Source organism: Cyprinus carpio, chromosome A4 (genome assembly GCF_018340385.1).
Source record: "Cyprinus carpio isolate SPL01 chromosome A4, ASM1834038v1, whole genome shotgun sequence".
In the NCBI taxonomy this organism is placed as follows: domain Eukaryota; kingdom Metazoa; phylum Chordata; class Actinopteri; order Cypriniformes; family Cyprinidae; genus Cyprinus; species Cyprinus carpio.
The window spans coordinates 23,146,126-23,172,046 of record NC_056575.1 but is presented as its reverse complement, the minus strand read 5'-3'; the positions used below and the strand labels follow the sequence as shown (position 1 = coordinate 23,172,046).

At 36.8% G+C, this 25,921-nt stretch overlaps 1 protein-coding gene and 2 long non-coding RNA genes across 4 annotated transcripts; 2 read left to right on the top strand and 1 right to left on the bottom strand.

Moving 5' to 3' along the window:
- Window positions 1-318: 318 nt before the first annotated feature.
- Window positions 319-6,836, bottom strand: LOC109083506 (gastrula zinc finger protein XlCGF8.2DB-like). Of its 2 annotated transcripts, none has more exons than XM_042744352.1 (2): window positions 6,787-6,836; window positions 319-1,465 (listed from the first exon to the last, which is right to left on the bottom strand). In XM_042744352.1, exon 2 carries the CDS (start codon window positions 1,431-1,433, stop codon window positions 384-386), a length of 1,050 nt encoding a protein of 349 aa, XP_042600286.1. In that variant the 5' UTR covers window positions 1,434-1,465; window positions 6,787-6,836; the 3' UTR covers window positions 319-383. The 2 variants fall into 2 exon arrangements, with proteins under 2 accessions (XP_042600286.1, XP_042600275.1); XM_042744341.1 differs by lacking the exon at window positions 6,787-6,836 and adding an exon at window positions 5,967-6,051.
- Window positions 6,837-14,216: 7,380 nt separating this feature from the next.
- On the top strand, window positions 14,217-20,913 carry LOC109080493. Its single transcript, XR_006157136.1, has 4 exons — window positions 14,217-18,123; window positions 19,659-19,812; window positions 19,910-20,052; window positions 20,839-20,913. It is a non-coding gene; the product is annotated as an uncharacterized LOC109080493 (long non-coding RNA).
- A 963-nt stretch (window positions 20,914-21,876) lies between these two features.
- Window positions 21,877-23,734, top strand: LOC122139242. Its single transcript, XR_006156129.1, has 3 exons — window positions 21,877-21,998; window positions 22,075-22,247; window positions 23,555-23,734. It is a non-coding gene; the product is annotated as an uncharacterized LOC122139242 (long non-coding RNA).
- The last annotated feature ends 2,187 nt before the right edge of the window (window positions 23,735-25,921 follow it).

Genomic DNA, 25,921 nt, shown 5'->3' with positions numbered 1-25,921 from the left:
ATTTGTGACTTCTATGCCAGATGTGAATGATTGGCGATGGATTCACCAATTCTGAAAGGCTGCTGCTGCCGCCATTGTAATTAAATTTTCACTCTACATGGTTAAGGTATTATTGTAAAGATTAACATAATGAATTTATTTAATTGTATTTAAAGAATTATTTTTGTTTAAAAAAAAAAAGTTGTTATTGTTGTTACAGTATTCAAACGGCATCAAAAATATAGTCAAAATTGTCTTACATCTGCAAAACATTTTCATGCGTATATTTAAGTGTGATGATTTTTTTTAATTACACTTTGAAAATTAGATGGCCTTGTCCGGAATGAATAAGAACTTTATTTCTGTTGTTTCCTGTAACTCTCTTACCACTCGGGGGAACATTGCTATTGCTTTCCACAATGAGTTAGCAAATGATGTTTTAGGTCTCTTTGATATGTGAAACTCTCCTCACACCTAAGACATGTGAAAGGCCTCTCTCCAGTGTGAATTCTCATGTGGACTTCAAAGTTTGGTTTTTGTGTGAATCTCTTTCCACAATAAGGGCAGCTGAAATGCTTCTCTCCAGTGTGAACTCTAATGTGAACTTTAAGGATTGATTTGTTTATGCAAGTCTTCCCACAGTGATGGCACATGAAAGGCTTCTCTCCAATGTGAATTTTGACATGATCCTCAAGTTGTTTCCCATCTATGAAATTCATTCCACACTGAAGACATACAAAACAGTTCTCGCTTGAGTGAATTTTCATGTGCTGATGAAAGTTTACTATACCTATGCACTTTTTTCCACACTGAATACATGTGAATGACTTCTCTCCAATGTGAATTCTCAAGTGAGTCTGCAGACATTCTTTCCGTGAGTAGCTCTTCCGGCACAGTTTGCAAGTGAAAGGCTTCTCTCCAGTGTGAGTTCTCATGTGGGCATTGAGATTTCCTTTTTGTGTAAAACTCTGTCCACACTGTTGGCAGGTGAAAGGCTTCTCTCCAGTGTGAATTCTTATGTGGGCATTAAGGGTTTCTTTACGTGTAAAACTCTGTCCACACTGAATGCAAGTGAAAGGCTTCTGTCCAGAGTGACCTCTCATGTGGGCATTGAGGTTTCCTTTTTGTGTAAAATTCTGTCCACACTCTTGGCATTTGAAAGGCTTCTCTCTAGTGTGAATTCTCATATGTCCATTAAGGGTTTCTTTACGTGTAAAGCTCTGTCCACACTGAGTACAAGTGAAAGGCTTTTCTCCAGTGTGAATTCTCATATGGACTTTAATGTTTTGTTTTTGGGAGAAACTCTTTCCACATTGATGGCAGGTAAAACAGCTGTTAGATTTGTTTTTCTGAGCTCTGTTTTCTGAGGAAGTCTTTTCAGTCTGTGTGGATTCTCCTCCAGTAATGAAATCATGATGTTTCTTACACCAATCTTTCACTTCCACTTCAGTCATTTCTTGACTCTCCTCTTTCAGTGCTATCAAGTCTAAAGCAAAAAAAGACAGATACAAATAAACACCAGCTTAATAGCACAAAGCAACAGACATCAAAACCAACCTGAAAGCATTAAAGCATCAGGGCCAGCAACATCTTGAATATAACTCTTAACTTTCTTTAGGACAAAACCAAAAAATCTGGCATTTATCAGACCAAGGAGAATGCCATGCATGACTAAAACAGTCAAAATAATAGAGTCTTTTTGGTCATATTTTTAGCCCCATCTTTGCACAGAAACTTTACGGTTAATATTTTCTTATTTCCAATGCTTCATTATTGACTGTCCTTGTGTAAAACTGCTCTAGTGTAACTTGCTTTTGTTATGCGCACATCACAGACACACCCAAGCCCCTTTCACACAGAGATTCCAGAAAATACAGGAGTAATGTGATTTTGGTTAATTCACACTGCCAGTGATTTTACGGTCTCTGTGCATTCACACTCATCTCATAAAGATCCTGTAAAGACATGTGACATTGAGATGTGACGTAATGTACTAGTCTAAAACGCTAGCCCGCTTAAAAAACGGCAAGAAGGAAATGCTGAATTGTTTGTATTGCTCTATCAACATGGCGCCATTGGATGCTAAATTTCTTTTTACATGGCTCATGCAACTGGGTGTTTCCGAGAGAAGACTGTGGATGTTACGAAGACCTCAAGAGGCGGTATTTTGGTCAAATGTCCTTGAAAACTTTAACGAAGGTCAGTGGCAGCAGCACTTTCGAATGTCACAGAAAACGTTGGAGTTTATTCTGCAACTTGTTAAAGCCCCTCGAACCATGCTGTAGATTGGATATTGTTCTGTGGTTGTATGCTACCCCTGGCAAGTACCATACAATCAGTTGTCTTTTTTGGTGTGGGGATGTCTACTGTTTATACACTGGTTCACAAAGTCACAGCGACACTGAAAAGAAAACCTTTAAAATGTCTCATCTCTTTGCCCAGATGGGAAGCTCTTCAAAGACTTTAAATGAGTTCGCTGAATGTGGGTATCCTTTGTGCGTCGGTGTAATAGACTGTATCCACATCCCTATAATTGCTCCCTAGGAAGATGCTGCAGCTTACTACAATCATAAGGGTTGACATTCAATCGCCCTTCAAGCTGTTGTGGACCACAATCTAGTTGACAATGTAGTTCCCTTTCGAGAGAACTTCGAATTGCGTCCTCTAGAGGTCGCTATGGGGAACAGCTTCGGCGTGACCAGTGTCTGAAGCATACATCAAAACACGACAATAACATTAGCGAGCGACAGCCTATGCCCGCGATTCGCGGTTGATGGGCAGAACATGGAAAGGACCTGATGGAAAAAAAAATTCCTATCAGTAATTTCATTCTGATAAAGGGTTACTCCACCCAAAATTGAAAATTAATCATTTACCCCCATGTCGTTCCAAACCCGTAAAAGCTTTGTTTGTCTTCGGAACACAATTTAAGATATTTTGGATTGAAACCGGGAGGCTTGTGACTGTCCCATTGACTGCCTAGTGAATTACACTGTTATTAGGGTGTTTTGTTGAATAGTAAGTTTTGAATGAGTGGTTCAACCCACCCAGGTAAAGTCTGTGTGTGGGAAACACTGTCTGGCAATTTTACGGCAATTTTCTGGAATCAACGCGCAGTATGAAAGGGGCTCTAGACAACAAGGACTAGGCCTTAGACACACTGGCACACCCATATGATTACAGGAACTCACACTTGCATACAATACATCCTCTTTGTTGTTGCTTGAATCTGTATTGTATAAATATAACCCATCTTTCTTAATACAGTTGAGAATGCTTTGGTGGTACACTGTTTTTCTATGTCTGCTCCTGTGCTGCTGCTACTCTAACACAACAGGGGTTGACTCAGTGGTTCACGGTTTATGACAAATAGCATCAAGATCACAAATAGTCTATCTAATATTTTATCTAACACTTACTCATTAAAGTTACATCTTTCTTCCAATGGCATTAGCTCTTTCGACTATATAGATGGCAACATTCTATTGGATAGCTAGAAAATTACGTTTCCATTTGTGGTCAAGCATTAGAATTGTTTAGGTCTCATCAATCTGACTGCTAACACTTTGTTCATGTGCATGCATACATTTAATCAAACACAAGTGTGGAGTGCCACTGGGCTCAGTATTAGGTCCATTGATCAAATTTGTTCAGATGAGTAGCCATCAGTCCCACGAGATGTGAAAGGGGAAGGGCAACTCTGTCTGGTACTTAGGTGCTTTCCTTATGTGGAGTCCATGCAGACAGCCTGGAGCAGCCCATTGACAGCAGATTAAAGGGATCATATAATGCTACTAAAAAGAATATTATGTTGTGCATTTGGTGTAATGGAATGTGTTTCTGTGGTATAAGGTTCAAAAACACATTTTCCGCATACTGTACATCAGGGATGGGCAACTTTGATAGTGAGGAGCACCCTCATTTTTTTCTACTTTATACCAAGGGGCCAGATTACTAATCCACATCCACATACCTTTTTCACGGTCTTACTCAATTTCCTTTTTATTGAAAGAAATTAAAGTATAACTAATTTAATTTGTTTTTAAAGATTTTAACTATATTTGTTTTTTGAGGTTTTGATTATTTAATAAGTTGTGCTTTTTTTTTGATTTATATTTGTTTTTAAAGATTTTAACTATAAAAAAGTTGTGCAGTTATGCTAATTCATAAGGAAAACTTAATATTAGAAATAGAACTATTAAAGAAATATTACCACAACAAGATAATTTAAACATCTGATGATTTAGTTTCAAAACGAAATGCAAAAGATTGGCAATATATTTGTTTGGGATGCTAAATATCTGGACCTGTCGGCGATTAAAAATCATGCTGTGTGAAAAGTGTCTTGCACACGTGATATCGCGTTGTTTCCCTTGTCACATCTCACGTGTGTTTGGTTGTGAAACGTAGTTTGCGTGCCAGACAGAGTTGTCGGCGATTCTTCCTATTGTAAAGTCATGCAGTGTGAAACCTTCTGTCGCCGATCCATCGTGCAGTGTGAACACAGCAGCGACTGAATGCTGGCCAAGATAGTCATGCAGTGTGAAAAGAACAGTGACCCGACTACTTTGAAAATCGTGCAGTCTGAACTCGGCTTAAGGTGTTTCTAATTTGTATCTTATTTAATTGGTTCCACATTGTTTGCTGATTTTTACTTTATTAAAATTTGGTATAATTTATTTTATTTGACATCAAGGTGTATTCCAGGCCTCCAAGATTTCTTACTCGTTTTGCTAATAAATGTTCTATGTTTCTTATTTATTTGGTTATAAATTGTACGTTTACTTAGCCTATTTCCAATTTGGTATACCTATTTAAACTTTATGTAAGTTACTTGTTATTTTATATTAGGCATAGCCTGCCCTATAGCATGGTGTATTTTTATTTTTTTTTGTTAATAAAAGTTCTATGTTTTGTATATAGGCTAAAGTGAGTTTAATGTTGTATTTTGTTGTTGCATTCAAGCAATTGATGCTGAACTGCCCCTAATACGAAATTTAAGCTATTTAAAAGCGAGGAAAAGAAGGGAAAATTCATACGAACTAAAAATGAACCATTGCTTTACGCGGAATTGCTGCTATTTGAAAGTGAAAGTAAAATGTGCACGCCACTTTTACAAGCTATTTAAAAGCAAAGGAAAGCGAGAAAAAGAGGTAATGCCCCTGCCCCGCGGTGATAACGGTATTTCAAGTGCTTTGTTGCAGTAAAGAATAAAATGTAGCATCCCACTGGTTGACAACCATATACAGGTGCATCTCAAAAAATTTGAATATCATGGAAAAGTTCTTTATTTTTGGTAATTTAATTCAAAAAAGCAAACTTTCTTATATTCTAGATTCATTCATTTCCACTAACTTTTCCATGATATTCAAATTTTTTGAGATCGCACTAGATAGTCAGGCTTGCTAATGATTCTGGAATTTTGGTCAAATACATGCTTATTTCACTGTTTAAAAAACATACAAGATGCTATAAATGATTGCCTCATATATACAAATATGCACTACTTTAATGAAAAGGTGATATAGTGACTGTGGAAAAAAACTAATAAAAATAGAATTGTTAGCAGCAATCGTTGTCTCCTCCATGTTTAAAGTTTATGGCCAGGAAACTTGTATTCATGATAATCCCGATAGCACGTGAAGGCAGCATTCCTTGTATTAGAAACTTCCAAGCAGGTTTGTTAAGGCGAACTAAAGCTAAACTTCAGAGGACAGTGGTCTTCCAGATACGAGTTTGAACACCCCTGTTCTACCCTGACGAGTCTTCCAGTGCCTGCCACTAAATAACATCCTCACTGCATGATGCTGGCACTATCATGCTTCACCGTTGTGATAGTATTGTGCAGGTAAGTAGCAGTGCCTGGATTCCTCCAATGTTACTGTGTTTCCAGTATTTTGTTTCTCATAATCTGACATTTGATGAAATCTACATTATGTTTTATACGAGGCCCCTGGACATTATAATGAGTGAGAATGAAAACCAACCTGTTTGTTCCTCAGTGTCTTCATGTTTGACTCTGAATGTTTCTTCAATCTTTACATCTTCACTCTCCTCTTTAATAAACGCCATCTTTATAACAGTGTGTCACGTGGATCTCAGTTCCTTCAGCAGGAGTTTTTCCTGTGTGTTTGGACACTTTGTCCTGTTTAAGATGAGAATAATTAACAGAAAGAAAAAAAAAAATCTAACTAAATCTCTGGGTGGGTATTAATCAGCTTCCTAGTTCAGTAGTCAGCACACTAGTAAGGGAGTTAGTCAGAGTTAGAGTTAATGGACTTACATCACCTGAACAGACGAAGACAACCAAAACTAGCACTCAAATTAATAAAATGACAAATTATAACTAAGGTTCATATGTATTAAGATTTATGTTTGGTATCTGCTGATAGCGTGTAGATCACATTTAACACATAAACACTAAATTCATGAAAACATTTGCAGTTGGTTTGTAAAATTTGTCATTACAATTGTTTGTTGTTCTCGCTGCTTTTACACTGCTTTGAGCAGCAGGCATCGTCAGCGCGCGCTGATCCGAGCGATTCAAAACAGTCAATGATTTAGATAAGCAATTAATTCAATTTACTCTAAAGTTTCGAAAAGCCGTTTCTCACATCTCTACCTGCCGGTGACTGAATTCGCGTTTATGATGAACTGATTCACGATAAGGTGTCAAAATGAGACGCACTTTTTTTGTTACTCATACAAAATAATATTAATTCATATTAGATTACAGTGCGATTTTATATACAAGTCTCTTAACGAGTTGTATTGATTTAAACATTTTAAATGATTAAAAGCACACACCTTTCTTCAGCAGAATCACAGAAGCGCAGCGCCGCCTTATGACGTCATATCGCCAGACCAAAATAAAAGTCCTGTTCCCTAAAACTGATAGCACATTTCATTAGAAATCAAATATAAGTACTAAAGTGTCGGATGAATTTAAAGAATGAATTGCAGAGCATAAAAAAAGCCCAAAGTTATTAATAACATTGAGCTTAAATTTACTCTTATATCTAAATGTGGAATTGTGAAGTGTTTTCAATTCATGATAATCTACAGAGCATTTGTGATATTCTCAATCAAATAGAATTTCAGTCTCTTGGTCTTCAAATTACAAGATTTGAAAGAACTATTAAAATATTATAGAATATTTCAAACTCATAAAGAATTTGTATATCAAAATTAATTTGTGGTTGCAGAGAGATCTAGCCCTTAAATTAGGGAACGTAAAGGCAATAAATCAAATTCCAGCTTTATTTGGTTAAAGTTGATTTCATTAAAGGTCTGTGAAGGATTGGGTTTAAAACAGTTGATTTTGACTGTCTGAATAAAATGGTTCAGATAATTTCTTCTGAAATGTGATTTATATTTAACCAGATTATCTTTATTAAAATTGGCAGTAAATTATCTTTGCTAAAATGCGATTCTATAATATAAAAAAGTTTAAGCTTTCAGATTTCAATTATTGAAAACCAATGTACAAACCGCATTTCCTCCCCTTATTAGCCCAATAACAGATACACAGTGAAAATGAACAAATCTGACTTCTGTAAGGATTGGATGGAAAGGATTATATGGTTGGTTAGAGCTTATTAATTTCAGTGTTAATGTTCTTTTTATATCAAAAATTTTGTTTAATTATTATTTTTTTATTTGGCCATTTAAGGAATATTTTGATTAAAATGCTTTCTTATTAATTTCAGTGTTAATGTTCTTTTTATATCAAAAATTTTGTTTAATTATTATTTTTTTATTTGGCCATTTAAAGGAATATGGTTCACTGATTAAAATTTTATTAGTGTTCTGATTTCAGTAAAGAATACCTATGATATCTAGTTATGCCTGTAGGAAACTCAGATATGTGAAGATCAGGAGACTAATCCGCTCAGCAGAACTATAGCACTCATTATTAGAGACATCAGTTTCACATTCAAGAGTACAACAGAAGGTATATCTGAACACTGTCAATTAAAACAATGATAGTTGTAACGGATGTTATGACATTCAAACCTACAAAACAAAAAATTGTCCACACACTAATAAGACTGCTCCCAATTAATTTATTGGTACAACATTTTGACCATCAGGTATTCGTCAGGCACAAACAAAAATGGTAGAAGATAAGTCTTTATAGACAACAAGTGATCACCTTAATAAGGTGCATTCTAAATCAGAGTGAAGTTATTGCATCGCAAATTGGGAAGTCTTGGCCTAATGGTTAGGGAGTCAGACTCATAACCAAAAGGTTGCAGGTTCAATTCTCATGCCATACCAATTCACAATAGCAGGGGGGTGGGGTCAGTCACCGAGCTCAACAGCTCCTCTGCATCCGAAGCTGCTAATGACATGCTGTCATCAAGCAGCTTGTCCTCACTTCCCCCGAATGAGATCAGGTCACACGCACCAGCAAAGGGACGCTGATCAGACTGGGAGAAAAGGACAGGAGAATACTCTCTCTGAAGCGAGAGCGAGGCACGCGGGATCTGGGCTGACGTGAGCTCGCTCGCAGCCGGTCGCTCAAGCCGGCGAGTAGCTTCGGATCAGCATAGAGACGTAGAGTCGTCGCTGAAGGAAAAGAAATCTTAGAATCCTGTGGCGAACACCTGCTTATATAGCCAGATGTCCTGGCAGGCTGATACTAGCAAAAGCAGCTTCCAAATCCTCAGTACTCATCTTGCTGGATCTGTCTGCTGCTTTTGACATGGTTAACCACCAGATCAGGGCTCAGTGCTTGGACCACTTTTCTTCTCAATCTACATGTCATCATTAACATGTGTCATTTAGAAACATGGCTATTCCTTTCACTGCTATGCTGATGACACTCAACTCTACTTCTCGTTCTAACCAGATGATCAGATGGTAGCTGTTCACATTGGAGCCTGTCTGACAAACATTTCTGGCTGGATGAATGACCATCACCTTCAACTCCACCTTGCTTAGATACAACTGCTCATGATCTCAGCCAGCCCAGCACTTCATCACAACTTCTCTACACAGCTTGGTTTGTCAACCATAACTCCTTCTAGGACAGCCAGAAACCTTGGAGTTTTCAGCAATGAATCACAGATTCCAAAAGCTATCACTACCAATGGGCTTTTTTCAAAAGTTTCTGGCTTAAATGTAATGTAAGTATAAACTGCTTGCAATTATTATACCCAATTGCAAAGCATTTATGCTTTCTTCTAAACGGTGATTAAGTCTCTACATTTCCCCAGATTATGTATCTATATACCCATGGGGTAAAGAAGTATTCATTATGATATAAGTGAAGTTAAAGTTTTGAGAACTAAATACCTACAATATCCGATTACATATGTAGGAAACTCGGATGTGGAGATCAGGAGATGGTGTGAATCTGCATTCATCAAATGTGTGCAGTCATAAAGCAGTGAATCACTGTAGTTTATACAGATTTCAGGAGGCTGTTTTCACAGATGAAGACAAAGCACTCAGATCATGACCCAAAAGTATGCAAAGGATGTAAGCAGTTATACAAACGTTCAGGAGCTCTAATCCAATCAGCATAACTATAGCACTCATCATCAGAGAGATCAGGGAAATTCCTGACCTTCAGTCATTGCATTCACACTTAACAGGGGTTGCTCACCCTGTGGTCTGTGTGGGTCCTAACTCCTCAGTGTAGTGACGGGGACCCTATACTGACAAAAAGCACCGTCTTTTGGATGCAGTGTTGCCAACTTAGCGCCTTTGTTGCTATATTTAGCGAGTATTCAGACCCCTCTAGCGACACATTTTCAAAAAAGTGACTAGCGACAAATCTAACGACTTTTTCTGTTGTCATTGGAGACTTTTGGAGACTTCTGACGTGAAACCACATATCGTTCTTACTCTTCTCAAAGTGCAGCGGGTACTGCCGTGGGCCCCACCCCCATCCCAAAGCACTCACAGGCGGCCCAGTCCTCACGCAGCAGCCCCTCGCTGCTGCAGTCAGAGCAGGAGATGTTCACCCCTCCGTGTCCAGACTGCAAATGAATCGCGCGGCGGCGCATCATGTGCGCAAACTGCCATGAAGCCGCCACTGGCTGATCCCACCCTGGCTTACATTCAGCACGGGATGTAAAATGTAAAATGTTCTTTGTCTAAAAGAATTAAATCACTAAACAAAAATAAATCGCTGCATTTTTTTTGACTCACCCAGCCTCAGTCACTTACTCTCATCCACTGTGTGTTTGTGCCTCTCTGTGACATAAGCTAAACTAGCTGGCTAGCTCATTATGTCGAAACTGTACACTCAAAAATACAGAAAGGAGTGGGAATCAAACCCTGAATTCAAAGACTGGTAAAAGCCGTTTATTGGAGATAATACACAGGCATACTGTCTGTATTGTAAGGCTGATTTCTACGCCAAACTTAGCGATGTAAAGAAACACAAAACAACTCAAAAACACACTCAAAAGGCAAAGCCTTATGATAGTTCCACCCAAAAAAACTGCCACTTATGCTTAAAACAATTGACTCTGCTAAAAAGGCTGGCACGCTGAACACTGTTCCATGCTAGCATGTGATGACATTGGAGAAGCATGTAGAGCTGCTTTCTCAGAATCCACTGCTGCTACCCATTTCAAAATGCACAGGACAAAGTACACAGAAATGATTAATGGTGTTCTAGCACCATACTTTATGAAAAAGATCTGACCACTTTCAGATGACCTCCTATCTCCTGGACTGCTTTGTTTTGACAGACAGACACACTGCTGCTTACCTGACAAGTGAGCTGACAAGGGTTACAAATGAATGGGGTGTGGGACTGTGGGTGACAAAATTGTAGCTTGTGTCACAGACAATGCCAGCAACATTATTTCAGCCCTGAAAGACCATCTCCACTGGGACCTCATACCTTGTTTCGCCCATATGCTGAACCTCATTGTCAGAGCTGCATTGAAGGAGGACCAAGCAATATTGCAAAAGGTCAAAACAATAGTTGAATACTTCCATAGAAGTACAGTTGCTTCAGACAAGCTCAAGGCCACACAAAAACAGATGGGTCAAGAGCCATTGAGGTTAAAACAGGATGTGGCCACAAGGTGGAATTCAACATATTACATGTTGAAAAGATTTACTGAAATCAAAGATACAATCATCTCCACCCTGGCACTAACTAATGCATCTCTGCCAACCTTGTCGCCAGAGGAATGGAAAATTTCCAGAGAAATCTTGGACATTATTAAGCCATTTGAGGAGGTCACCACAGAAGTGAGTGCAGAAAAGTACTTAGTTTTAGAACATTTTTTATTATTATTCGTTTTAAAACCACATTTTATACCGTTTATATATTGATGCATGTTTTTCTGTAGCCTTTTTTTTTACAGAGAAGTACTGATCAGAGTACTGATTTTTATTTTGTTATAATTTATTTATAAACAATTTGTATTCTTCATAGGTTTGTGACTGCATCCAAAGTCATTTTGATGGCAAGAGGTCTTCAGAGGATTGTTGCCCGATATCAAAGAAATCCCTCCAGCTTTGACCCTGTTAAAAAACTAGTGGATGCCCTGATGTCAGAAATGACTAGGAGGTTTGGCAATGTAGAACACATTGAAAAGCTTGCTGATGCTCCTTGCCTGGACCCAAGGTTCAAAAAGCAAGCTTTTGTCAATCACCAGGCAGCAGAAGAAAGAGAAAAGCGGATTACAGCAGCTGCAGCACCTATTAACCCAGCTCAGAGTGAGGAGGAATACTTCAGATCCTGGTGCGACTGCCAGTGCAGGGGGCATGTTTTGGGAAGACTTTGATGAGAGGGTAGCAAGCTTGAGGCCTTCTGCTTCCTCTTCTAAGACCTCTGATGCTATGATGGAGATGTGGGCCTACCTTGCAGAGCCACTCTTACCCCGCACATCAGAGCCTCTGGCCTGGTGGAGGAGATGTTCACCAGTATACAAAATAGGGGTCAACCGATTATCGGCGTGGCCGATATTAAGCATTTTTATTGTTATCGGCATCGGCCAATTTCAAAAACCGATTTGCCGATAAAACCATTTTATTTTGAAATGCGCGATCTGATCCAGCCACCTCAGTCAGAGCGCACCGCTCTGTGGCCTAGACTAAGCCCCGCCCATCGTCCGTCTGATTTGTTGGGAGTCACGAGCCTGGCCAATCAATACGGCTGGCGCGGCTGGAAAATGTTCCGCTCTCACACCGAAAGCACAGGAGCTGCTTCAGTGATCATCAGTGTTGCCAACTTAGCGACTTTGTCGCTAGATTTAGCGACTTTTCAGACCCCCTTAGCGACATTTTTCGTAAAAAGCGACTAGCGACAAATCTAGCGACTTTCTTGGACAAACCTTATTTAGTCTCTGAGACTGTCTGGTACTACCGCACGAGCGCGAGGTCTCTCTTTCCAGCGCACACACACATCTCTCTCTGCATCTGCTCTGTTTAGCGAGCGCAGAGAGGAGCAGCACTTTCAGTTAAAATAATATATTCTGTTGCTTCTAACTCTTTTACATGCGAGTATAGCCGAAATCACAGCACAACCATTGTCTTAATCATATGTGTATTTGATTTCATTAGACAATGTCGTGAATAGGATTTTAGTGCAGATTAATATCTTTGAGAGATGGTTATAGACTTAATGGACCGCGTTTCAGTCATTAATTAATTCCGTTGTTTGTAAACAGAAACATTAAAATATAATAATAAAAACAGTTTTATTGCGAATTTGGCTGCATTAAAATGCAGTGTGTAAGCACAGGGAGGCAAGAAAATACGACGCACTTACGTCATGAATATGCTAATTAACGTATGACGTCATCTAGCGACATTTAGCGACTTTTCAGGCGGGGTTTAGCTACTTTCCTTTGAAAGAAGTTGGCAACACTGGTGATCATCATCACACATCAATAAGTTATCTCTCGAAGGTAAGAATGCAGTAAACGTTCCTGAAGTTGCAATAAATCACTACACTGAAGTTGCCAAAACACCTAAATATAATCGATTTATGATGACAAGCCCCGTTCAGTTATTATACTGTGAATTCCCGGTCAATGTCCGTCATTGCAGTGACATGCTTTAACGGATCATCACATCAGTGCTGAGATAGTGAAACTAAAACCTACTTCTCTCACCATTCGGCCAACTTAACGTTATATTGTGAATAGATTAGCAACACGAATGAATTCACTCACGTCTGCTGCGGGTTTTTTTTGTGTTGTTCACATAGCTTCACTGAACAGCGTCCGTTCCATTAGGGCTCTTCCCTTGTCAAAATATCCTATTGGAATTTCAGTTTATCCTTTAGGATCTTATTGGATTCTTAGAATCCTATTGGATATTCTGATTTATTTTAATGGATTTTCATTTTGTCCTGTTGGATCTTACTGGGTTTTTAGAATCCTATTAGACATTACGATTTATTTTAATGGAATTTCACTTTGTCCTGTAGGATCTTATTGGATTCTTAATCCTATTGGTCATACTGATTTATTTTAATGGAATTTCACTGTGTCTTTTAGGATCTTACTTAGAATCTTTTATTCATATTCTATGAATTATTTAATGAATTACTTTTTAGAGTAACTTTTTTTTAGAATAACATCGTGTGTGTGTGTGTGTGTGTGTGTGTGTGTGTGTGAGAGAGAGAGAGAGAGAGAGAGATCATGCTGTAAAAATCTAAATCTGTATTGTAAAATAATTTAACACAACTGATCAAACATACTGTCACACCCTAAAACTGTTTTCGTTCCCCATGTGCTCTGTGTGACCTAGTTTCTGTCTCCTGTTAATTGTGTCATTATGTTCAGGTGCATTATGTCATTATCCTCATTAACGTTCCCCTTATAAGTTACATTCTGTTTAGTTGTCTGGTCTTGTTGATGTATAAATGTGTTGCTACTTTCTTGTTGTGAATTACCTCGATGTGGATTATTATAGACTTGCTATTTATCTTCTTCCTCGTGCTTCTCTCCTGCACCACAACGTGACACAAACAGTTTATTTTTTTTATTTAAAGCTGGCATATGCTATGCTGACAGTAAAATGTTTGCATAAGTTGTGCTGTTTTTCTAGGTAACAATAAATTGTTGTAGCCATTTATACATTATTTTCATTTTAATCATCTCACTTTAGAAATTATATACATTTATACAGATCCATATAGAATATAAATACAATTTAAATGAAATTTGCAGTTGCAGTAACACCGTGCAGCTAAGGTTCCATGAAAATATCAAAACTCAAATCAGAGCTCTGTGCTAGGCCTATACTGTATATCAGTCTAGCTCTATGTTGTTTGGTTGTAATGCAACATAGCATGTTTTTTTGAAGCTTATGTGCACAACCTTGCGGACAACTTCCAGAGGTTTCACAATCATGACTGTTGCAGTTGGCACCACTTCTTTTATATGGGAAGGTGATCCTTCAGACACAAAATGAGCAGGTGCAGTTTGTAAAAGCTGAACTTGGATCAGTGGATTGTTTTTGTGATCATGTATGATATTTACAATTGACTCAATCTTTCCAATGCAACCATTTCTAAGTTGAACTGTAAAACTGTTGTGTTTGTACGCCTTTCCATATTGCTCTGTAGTTAACAGTTGTCCGTTTACAATGGCTCTGTTATATATCTCTGCAGAGTACTCATCTTTCTCAGATAGATCACAGACTGGAAGCATTAAGAACTTGTCCTTGTGATTTAGGACTTTTTGTCGAGAACATCCCAACAAAACGAGACCTTCCAGCTTCTGTGCCTTAGCAACAAGAGGATAAACACCTAGCCAGTCATTGACAAGTTTGTCCACCCTATTTGAGACATCAGCGCTAGTCATCGTTTGTTTCAGTAGTTGAGGAATTGACTGAAGTATGTTGAATTGCCGTGCAATTTGAGATGGAATGTAATTTGTTCCATGACACAACCTCTTCAGTTTTTGGTTGTGGTCCTCAAATGAAAATGCAGATGTACACCAAAGAGGTCCAAACATCTTGACAGAGAAGGGCAAGTGTGTGAGTTGATGGACATTGAAGGACATTTGGCACAAGCCATATGTCATTGGTATCTCCTGCACAAACTTTGTTATCTTGAATGTTGCGGCTGCCAAGTCACTTTCTGTGATTGTGTCTTTAAGAAAGCAAAAAATAGCAGTGACTAGAAGTAGCCAATGTTTCAAAAATTTTGTTGGAAGAATCTTGTACAGAACAGGTCCACTGTAGAACAATAGCCAGCTTCGGCATTCTGCAGCCTTCCACCTTTGTGCTACTTTCACAGTCCGTGGTACTCTTGGTATATCAGATGGAGGTTTGATGGAAAGCAGCCTTTGATCCACATGCTTATGTGATGTACCAATGTACCAAGGGCTGTCATGGTACTTGCTATTGAACCACAAGTCCAAGAATTGCTTTGTCACTCCCAAGAGAACACAGTGCATGTAATCAGTTGGAAAGCTGTCCACAATGTCAAAACCAGTGGAGGGATTCAGAAGGACTAATGGTGATACTGTCTTCACGCCATAAACATGGTCAACATCATTCTCAGTGGCCATCTGCCCACATTCAATAACATGGCCATGGGTTCTTTTTTGTGCCTCAGTGGGCGGATAGACTCTGGCATATCCTCTTCCCTTTGGCACTGTTTTTCCTTCACTTAAGCAATGGCCACATCCATATGCACCATTGAACTGATGTATACCTTGAAGCACACATCGGGCTACTGCGTCACATGAGCATACGACAGGGAAAACCTTAGACACCACAATTGTTTTCGTATGTGGGTGCTTCCATTCCAGACCTTGTGAATTGACTTTTAGAATGTCATCCACAAATTGCTTAAGATAGGTGGACATGTCAGGTTTACCACGCCCAAACCAGACACCTGCGAGTATCATGTTTTTGAAACGAACATTTGGGTGGAGTTCATTGATTACACATCTGATGGGCCACAATGAGAAAGGTGAAGACTTAAACATTGGAATGCCATCACAGTTCCATAGTAGTGATATGTCATTAGCTGTGAAATTAGGGAGAGTTTGATACATTTCACCCTTTCTCACATCATTTGTTCCATTTTCTTCTGACTGAAATGCACACTCTTCTTGTTGTAGAATGTCTCTTAGCTGGTCCTCAACAGAGAGACTTATATAAAAATTGCCTTCTGCAATATTCTTTTGTTGGTCATTTATCTCATTACACTCTGGACAATTCATGTTGTTCTTTGAAAGATGTGACCGGCAAATTTTGCAGAAAAGGTGAACATTTAGAGACTCGGATGGATCATGGAATAGTTTTCGGAAGAGGTGGAGAGACTGTGGCAATATGTTGCTACTCGGGAGAAAGACATTTAAGAGCTTTAAAAGGTCTTCCACAGTACTTGCTGTTAAACTGTGCCTCAGTGAAAAGGACAAGATTAGAAGTACAGCCTGTGCTACTGTTATCTCTGATCCTGTGAAAAGAGGTGTCCCAAATTTTTCAAATTGTGAATTAGAATCAGAATTTGTGTCAGCAGTGTCATCGATAGCAGAGTCTACTTCTCCCTGAGTGTCACTCCACTCATATTCGACATGGTCCATTTCATTAACAGAATCATAAAATTCCTCATCTTCCTCACTGTCTGCAAGGGAGTCATTCTGATGGGTATCATCATCCCAATTGTAAAGAGGAGTGTTGTTTCTTCGCCATCGACTTGTCTTTGGAAGAGGACAACTCGATTCTGGATCCAAAAACCTGGTAATATAATCAAGTTCTATTTTAACATGTGACAGTGCTTTCAAGTAATAATATGGTAAAGTCATAACATTTCTTTAACCCTCTGGTACTGTTTAGTTATTTTTGTGTTTTAGAAAGTTTTACAATTTTTACTTCATCGAAATGGCACACACCTTGGTGACTTTTGTGGCACTTGCTAAAGTATCAGAATCACCCATTTGGGAAAAATCACAGAGCTATGAATGGGGCTGAACTCTGAACCATTAAGTGTGCAAAACAGAGAGACAGAGTGGGATTAAGACTATTTATTGTAAGTTGAGCTTGGTAAGACACTAGCTGAAACATTCTAAGATTTAACTCAACACACTAAAAGTTTCCTTTGACTGAAACATATTTAAATACATACACACAGATTTTAAACACCGACTGTAAACACTGACTAAATGCAACTGGCTCTGACTCAGCAGGTGTGGGCAGTGTCAGTCGTAAGCATCAGTCACAGTCCGCCTCACAGTCATTAAATGCGTCACTGAAATCAGATCATAGCCAGATAAATCAAGTTCTGATCAAGCATTCCTGTTCATTTTTGTTAATTTTGAATTTTGATGTTATAATCAGATTACAAAATGTTTTTACTGTAATCATGATGTAAAAACTGACACTGCATATGAACAATTCTAAATAAATAAATAAATAAATAGGCTTCTTGTAGTTCAGATGATTTTCTTTATTTATTTTCACCAGATGGCACCTATGTGCCTCAATTCATTGGATTTTTTAAAGTTTTTACTCCGTGTATATATATATAAAGAGAGAGAGAGAGTTTTATTTTTATATAGATTTTTATTTATTTATTTGTATTTTCTGTATTTTTTCTCCGATGTGCAAACAATGCAAGTGTGACTAGAGTAAATGAACAATGTTAGAGGGTTTAAAAACTTTCTTTACAACAAAAACAAATAATCATATCAATAACAATATTGTATAAGACTTACAATATCCATAAATGTACTCATTATTATTTAAAATGTATATTTCATTATTTTTTGAAATGTATAATTTGTATTGCTTAACGTTAAGCTGTAAAAATAGGCTACCTTTTGTAAGGACCTCTTTGTCGTGCATTCATTTTACTGTAGGGATATCTTCTGTTTCAGCTGAATCATGTGGTCACTGTTGTGCAAAGATCAAATATGTATGTAACTTCCTGCATAACTACTACACTGTGAATAATAATAATAATAATAATTTCAGAACCTTTCTCAAGTCAACATTATAAAAAGATAATAATAATAATAATAATAATAATAATAATAATAATATCTAAAAAACAAAACAAAACAAAAAAAACACCGCCCACAACTCACTTGGTAGGCGTGAACATTTAATTGCGCGTGCGCATTCCTTGCTCAAATTGCAACGGTCGACTCGGAGCCGAAGAGGAGACGACAGGAGTTTCTGAAAGAGCAGCGGTGACAGACAATTGTAAGTTAACATATTTACTACTTACTTTATGTCAGTATTTGACACAATATAGAAATATTGCCTGTGTAAAATTTATTTGTTAAGTGGCGTAACTACGGTAACTTTTATCTGGTTAGTCTTATCTGCTTTTCGTAGAAAAAATATATATATTATGATATTGTTTAACGGTTTACCTTCGTCAGCTACTTAGACCATAAGTAGGAACTATATAGTCATTTCTTAAATGTTATTTTTGCAATTAATATCGAAATAGACGATCGTCAGTGGCTGTCGGTTAAGGCCTAACATCCTAATGCTGGTTGCTTAGTAACAGTTTTTAAACATCGTTTCGGAGGGAAAAGCCCCTGAACTGTTCTAAATCTACTGTAAACCTCAGTTCACGGGGCTTTGCTTGAATATAAATGAGAGGAAAACAACTTGTGTTCTTTGCTCGTCAGCATATCTCTGCCGAGATAAAGCAAGCAACAGGCTGTCATAAAGTTCAGACGCACAAGCACCAGGGCGTTTTTTTTTTTTTTTCGATAATAGATAAATAATAATATCATTAATCGGTTAGTTTCACGTGTGTTCTGCGCTTCCGTCAAACGGTTCCGAAAAGAACCGCTGCACGGTACTCGATCAAAGAGATGAATCGGTCAGAAGAAGTAGTGAATTATAGCTACATCATTGACCTCTTCAGGGCCTCAAGTGCAGGTCAATTTCATCTGTAAATACGCTAGAAAGTTTTGTCTTTATTAACGTAGTTGAGTATTAAACTGCTAGTATCTGTTAGGCTATCAGTAGCACCTCATTAATATTCTCATTCAGAATGCTATGCTAAAGGACAACAATATCGATTGTAAAGTTACATAAAAAAATATCAAAGACAGATGTTCACATGGACGTATTGTACAGGGAGGGGGAGCTAGAGCAGACAGCAGCATATATTGATAGTATTTTAAAATGTTATTTATTCCTGTGATTTCAAAGCTGAATATGTTTCTTGGACAGCAAATGAGCATATTAGAATGATTTCTGAAGGATCATTTGACACTGAAATCTGCAGTACTGATGCTGGAAATTCAGCTTTTGATAACAGAAATAAATTACATTTTAAAATATATCCCAATCGAAAACAGTTGTTTAAAATAGTAAAAATATTTCTCAATATTACTTTGGATCAAATTAATGCAGGATTGATGGGAGAGGGGCAGAGATATTAGGGAAAATGAAGAAAAGGATAAGGGAAGTGAAGGTACAGTGAAAGAGAGAACATTTAATTATTTTCCATGGACTTGTGGTTTCAGAAATTTTTGTGGATGTATAGGCTATATGCAGAAAAAGGGGGCCAAAATCGAACCTTTTGGGGTACAACAACTTGTCCCTGGAGCAGTACCCTTAAAAGGACATATTTGTTCATTTTTTTTAACCCTAACAGGTAGACCTGTTCCTATTAGGGGTTAAAAAGGTAGGAAGATTTCCTTTTAAGAGTACTGCTACAGTGTCAGAATACTGATGCTGAAGAATTTAAGATTTTTTTTTAAAATCCTATTTAGAAAATGAGGTTCATGCTGATACAATGGATCGAAGACCCCCCAAAATGGGATGTGCTTCCAATCAATAAAATGATACATGGCTGCTGTGAAATTGGTTGTATATGTGACGTTTCATACGAAGATGAGTCAAGCCCTGCAAAAATTTTAAACATTGGTAAGTAACGTTATGTATTTGTAATATGTTTGTAATATGTCAGTTCTGTGATACAGTTGATGCAAACTTTGATAATCATTACTATTTATAATTTAAGGAACTAGATCTGCAATGCTGAAGCAGCTAAATACGGTCATCAACAGGACTGGGCCTAAAGGAAATGGAGAACAATTAGGGAGAGGGCAGCGCAAAAAATACCGCCGAATACTGTCGGAGAGCTCCAGCAGTGAGGAATATGAGGTAACTTAGGATTTTTGTGTATGTGGTGGTAATTTCAGACAATATTGTGTCAAAATAACAATCTAACACAATATTAATGCAGTGTTTCCCACAGCCTTACACTCTATTTGTGGCAGCACAAAATATATATGCACAATATATATGCAAATTCACTTTCTGCCAGCAGGAGTCGCTTTAGTGTGGGAGATATAGTATTTACAATAATTCCAAGAGCATTTGAAGGAAGCATTAATTGAGCTCAATATCTCATTTTTCATGTTCACAATGTTGGTTGTAATTAGAGGTTTCGCTAGACTGTGACTGAAAAAAAATAAACCAATTTTAGTTACTGACCAGATTCAAAAGTATAGCCAGGTAATAATTAATAATAATAATAATAATAATAATAATAATGGAACCTTTGTAAATCGAGCTTGAGTATAAATACGCACTATAAAAAGTATTAAGATGCAATGGAATATAAAAAGTATAAAAATTAAGCAACCTCCGAAACCTGAAATTACTTGAAGACATTTCATTAGAAATAAGGACTTCGTTTGATCAATTATTAAGTTTATTTGCTCAATAATGTTTTTTTTGTATGCATTTTGGCATACGTATGAATGCATTTTTGCATTAAGAATTCAAAGCAAAAGGATACAAAATTACTAATAAACTATTAATCCATTTTTAATGCTTTTTTTTTGCATCCCTATACAGTACATAAGCTATTGGTATTAATACCCAGATGATTGCCACTTGCAGATAATTTGAAGATTATATTTGTAATTTTATAATTCTCTACAGTCTGTCAACAAACAGGTTGCTGCAAAGACCATAAACAGGATACGAGCCAGATCTTTTCTACAGCAGTATAATCAATAAAAAGTAAGATTATTTCTACAAAGTGACATATATGTGATGCTGTAAAGTCTTTATCTCTTGCTTCAAATTGTAAAAATGTAAAATTAACTTGAGCATTAGGCCTCTGGTAAACTGTATATTGCTATTAGGGGTGTAACAATATTCAAACCGAACTAAAAAACCATGATACACCACCAACAGTATGAACCGCGATACCTTCGTAGCGTACCGAACTTGCCCAGCCTAGCCCTGGCCCATTGGATCTACATATGAATTAATTTAAAGACAGAGACACAGTTTGTTCAGTAAACTACTGTTTAAAAAAAAAAGAAGAAGCAATTTTGTTTAGTTTTCTTCTCCTGCTCTACCGAACCGTGACTTCAAAATCGAGGTATGAACCGAACCATCTTTTTTTGTGTGTGTGTGTATTGTTACACCCTCTAATTGTTACTGTATGCGAAAGAGCTGCATGAACTTTTTTGAAATTTCTTCTTTTGTCTGGAATTCTGCTTGAATTATCTCTTTAATTGTTTTATAATTAGTAAAAGCAAGGATTAACTTTTCATTTATTTTAATAGAATAGTTCACCTAAAAATGAACATTTCCTGAAAATTTACTCACTCTCAGGCCATCCAAGATGTAGATGAGATTGTTTGGGAGAAATTTAGCATTACATGACTTGCTCACCAATTCTCACCGATTCTATGCAGTAAATGGGTGCTCTCAGAATGAGAGTCCAATCCACCAATTCCTGGCCATCAATTAATGTCTTGTAAAGTGAAAAGCTGTATGTATGTTTGTAAGAATTATATAAGAATCTAAGTGAAGTAATGCTATATTTCTCCAAATCTGTTTAAAAACTCTATCAATCTTTGATGGCCTGAGGGTGAGTACATTTTTCAGCAGATTTTCATTTTTTCGGTGAATTACACCTTTAATAACTACATACAAACTGTGCTAACAACTGTTTTTACCTTTCTAGGAATCAAACAGGGAGGCAGTAACATCTAGAAACCGTGACAGTGAATTTAATGTTCAAATACTTGCAGAACTGAGAGAAATCAAGAGTGTTCTTTTGGAAACTCTGACACTTTTAAAAAATGGTAACCTGTGCAAAGTTTTTAATCTGAGTAAATGATTGTTTCAAATCAAATGCTATAAAAAGTTATTTTGTTGTAGGATGCACTCCATTAATGACTGTGCCAATCCCAAACACATTGGGAACTCCTGCTGGACCCACTTCAGATTTGATCCTCTGCAGTTCAGAGTCTTCTGCAGTCATACCAGCCCAGAGTTCCTCTCTTCAGACTCTTTATGTAAAGGAGTCTAGAAGTAATGGTAACTGCAAAAAGGTATCTACACTACATGTGTTCACTGTATAAATGAATCAAATAAGCAAGGAGTAACCACCTTTGGCTATAGAAATGATTGTAAATAAGCATAAGCCCCTTACAGTCTGCCATGCTGGTTTGTTTTACATCTATCTATTTCTTGTACTCTGGCATTTTTCTGTGTGATTTGCCTGGAACGCTACAAAGTTTGTGAGTTGTGGTTTTGAATTACCATTTTAGATCGACAAACTGTACTGTATAAGATTTTCTATTTAAACTGAAAGCATAAGTCTTTATTAGCTAAATGACTAAATGTAAATCTAGGGTACCCATTAAAAATTTCAAAGCAATGAAAACTGTGACATTTCATTCACTGACGCTCTACAATTGGGCAGCGTTAAACCCGGATGCGCATAAACTTACTTGCTGGCATCCCGCCAAAATAAAAGCTTGCTGATTTTAAGTTTTAAGAAAATGAAAAATTCTAATAATTCAAATTAAAAATAACAATTATGGTTCAAATGAAAATACACTGAAAAAAATCTGCAAGTAAGCAAATAGACAATGACCTGAAATATATGTTTGTTCATTCAAAGAAAGGGTTTTCTATGAATTAATTAGAGAAGAGTCCATTTTTATAGCAGTGTGTTTCAGAGAGAACTTAGTAGGAGGAAGATTCTCTCCACATACAAGTTACTGTCTTTACAGTGTGTACAATCGCTGAGCTTTAGGAAGCACACGGAGCTGCATCATATATGGTAATGGTTGTTTTTTTTCGACTTGCGGTGTAAGCAGTAGACCAATCACAACAGACTGGGCAATCTGGCCAATCAGAGCAGGGCAGGCTCTCGGAAAAGAGGGATTTAAAGATTTAAACTGATTCGTCCATCGAGTCGTTTGAGAAATACTAAACAATGTGATATGTCATGTATATTATGAGAAAATGAAATAGTTTTTTGACCTTGGATGCATGTGAACCTGTTGTAGGAGACCTCCAAAACAAAATTAGGAACCTTAATTACCATAATAGGGGCACTTTAAAAAAACAAACAAAAATCGTACAGATCCTAATCTGAACGGTAGCGTATGTTGTATTATGTATGTATATATTTTGCAATATTTTTGCAACAGTAAGTTACTTAATAAAGAAAAAAATTGTGAGAATTTTTTTTTTTTGCGTGTGTGGGGGGGGTGGGAGGGGGGGGGGGGGGGGGGCTGTTTTTTCTTCTTTTTTTTGTCTTTAGCTGATCACGTGCCTGTGTCATCATAAATAAAAATATTTACTGAGTTCTCACCTTAGAATTCTGTTTTTGTTTCAATGTTTTCAGGTAAGAATTGGCTCCAACACATCAATCTCTGCTGAACAGTTTGCCCACGTAAAATGGACTGATCACAAAAAAGCCACAAAAGACCTCTTGATGGCAGTGTTTGGAAGAGGCATTCTCGCAACACACTGCTACAGTGGAAGATGTTCCAATGCATTCAAAAACAAAGCAGCCAAGCCTCAACTTGATTCTGAAAAAAGTTTTCTGACATCATTAGTAAGTAATGATTTTCTGAAAATTAAGTTTTGGCAGGTTACCATATTTTAAGATATTCAGGAATTTGTAATACTATTGCATCAACCTATGTCTAAATATGCCGTGTATTGTATACGCGATTTCAAAATAAAAGTTTCTGCATGTGGCCAAAGATTAAAATAAAATGGATATAAACATCGTTTAATCACGCTGTAAAGTTAAATGTCACCAGGCTGTTGGCGACCTCTGCAGGTATTTGTTTTAATACATAATGTACTTAAGTTTGTTATGTTCATTAGGTATAGGCATATTACATTATGTATTTTAACAGTGTTGTTTAAAACAATCATGTAATTTCTTGGCTTTGATATTTTATTTGAGCCAATTATTATTGCCTAATCGTTTAGTTTTATATATAAATAGTCATATTAAAGCCTGGATTACACTTAGGTCTGCTTTTGTTACTAAATATCAGATTACTCAATTGTCAAAATAATCAGTAGATTACTTGATTAACAAAATAATCATTAGTTACAGCCCTAGATTAGTTAAAAATATTTCAAAATACAACTGCATTGTTTTTACTCTTTTGTAATTAAAAGACAAATATTTTGTCATTTAAAATTTCTTAAAAACAGTATTAAAATATTTTCTTGTTTTTAGGACCAAGTATCTGTATTTCGTCTCATCTCGTGAGTTGTGCATTGTCACACCCCTAGTGTCGATAAGCGTGATATAGCTCATAATTTTTTCCAAGTGTATGATACAGCTTTCATTCTTCAGGTCAACCATATATTCATGAAAAAGGAAGTTTGATAAAGAAAGCAATAACTTTGCCACAGTATCCTTTCAAATCTTAAAGTTGCCCCGCCCCGCCCCCGGAAAAAAAGTTCAGGCTCAGGATTTTTTTTAACCGCTGCATGTTCTCTTTTTTTGCTTCTGGCTAGCAACCAGGGATGCATTGCAAACTACTCACCTCAATACAATAGTGGCTAAATCCATGACTAACTATAGCATGAACAGGAATTCTAATGTATAAGATTTAATACATAAATTATTAATATTGTATATAGATCAAATGTAATAGAAAACAAGAAAACTAGTTTTAGGCTCAGTCTTGAGGAGTTCTGTTGTGAACATAGATGGCCAATACCATTCCTTTGTAATTGTAATGTTTTCTAAACTTGCGTTCTGTTCTTTCTCTTACAGGCTACATCAAAAATAAATTTCAATGTTGAAGCAAATGTAATTAAGAAGGCCATCTCCCAGAAATGCACAGACGAGTGCAAGTTGGCAAAACGGCACCACAGTGATTGTGTGTGACTGTATGTACATCAGACTGGTTGTTCAGGAATGTTGTATTTCCCAGTTACTGCTTTATATTTATTGTGTGGTTTGTTTGTTTGTTTGTTTGTGAAAGCCTGTAATGAATATAGTCTGAACAGAGTACAAAAAAAGGTAATAAATGCAATATAATTCAAGTTATGAAAGAAGACTAAATTAAATAAAATACAAATGAAAATAAAACAATAGAACATGCATTTTTTTGATTTGTCTTTTATTTCATTAATCTAATCAGTGCCTTGGAAATTTGTGCACTAATGCTGTGTGCACAAATCACATCTAAAATTTATAATGTGACTGCAGGTTGTGCAACATGTATTGAACAATAAAAAATGTCTACATCAAGGTGAGTTTAAGTAAACTGTAAGACACAATCCAAAAATCCTGTTGGTTAGTAAAATATACAGTGGAAAAGTGCACCTTTAGGGTTCTTAAAACATCTTTAAAGATTCTTTAAGATTTAAAATAAAAATAAATAAATACAAATTCACATATAGACGTGAATAGGGACCGAATTGGATCCCATTAAAACCCTGCAGAAATTACCCTACAGGATATTTATGTATTGTCTAATAAAACAGTTCCTATGGAATCCTTTAGGAATCTGATAAGAATCTTATAGGACAAGAAATATCCTGTAAGACGATTCCTAACAGAATCTTAAAGGAATCCTTTAAAAATCTTATAGGACAAGACAAATATCCTATAAGACAATTCCTAATGGAATCCTATAGGAATGGTTCCAAAATATGATAGAAATTCCAATTAGAATCCTGTACAATTTTCCTATTGGAATCCTTTAGGATTTTTTGACAAGGGTTAGTCAAAAAA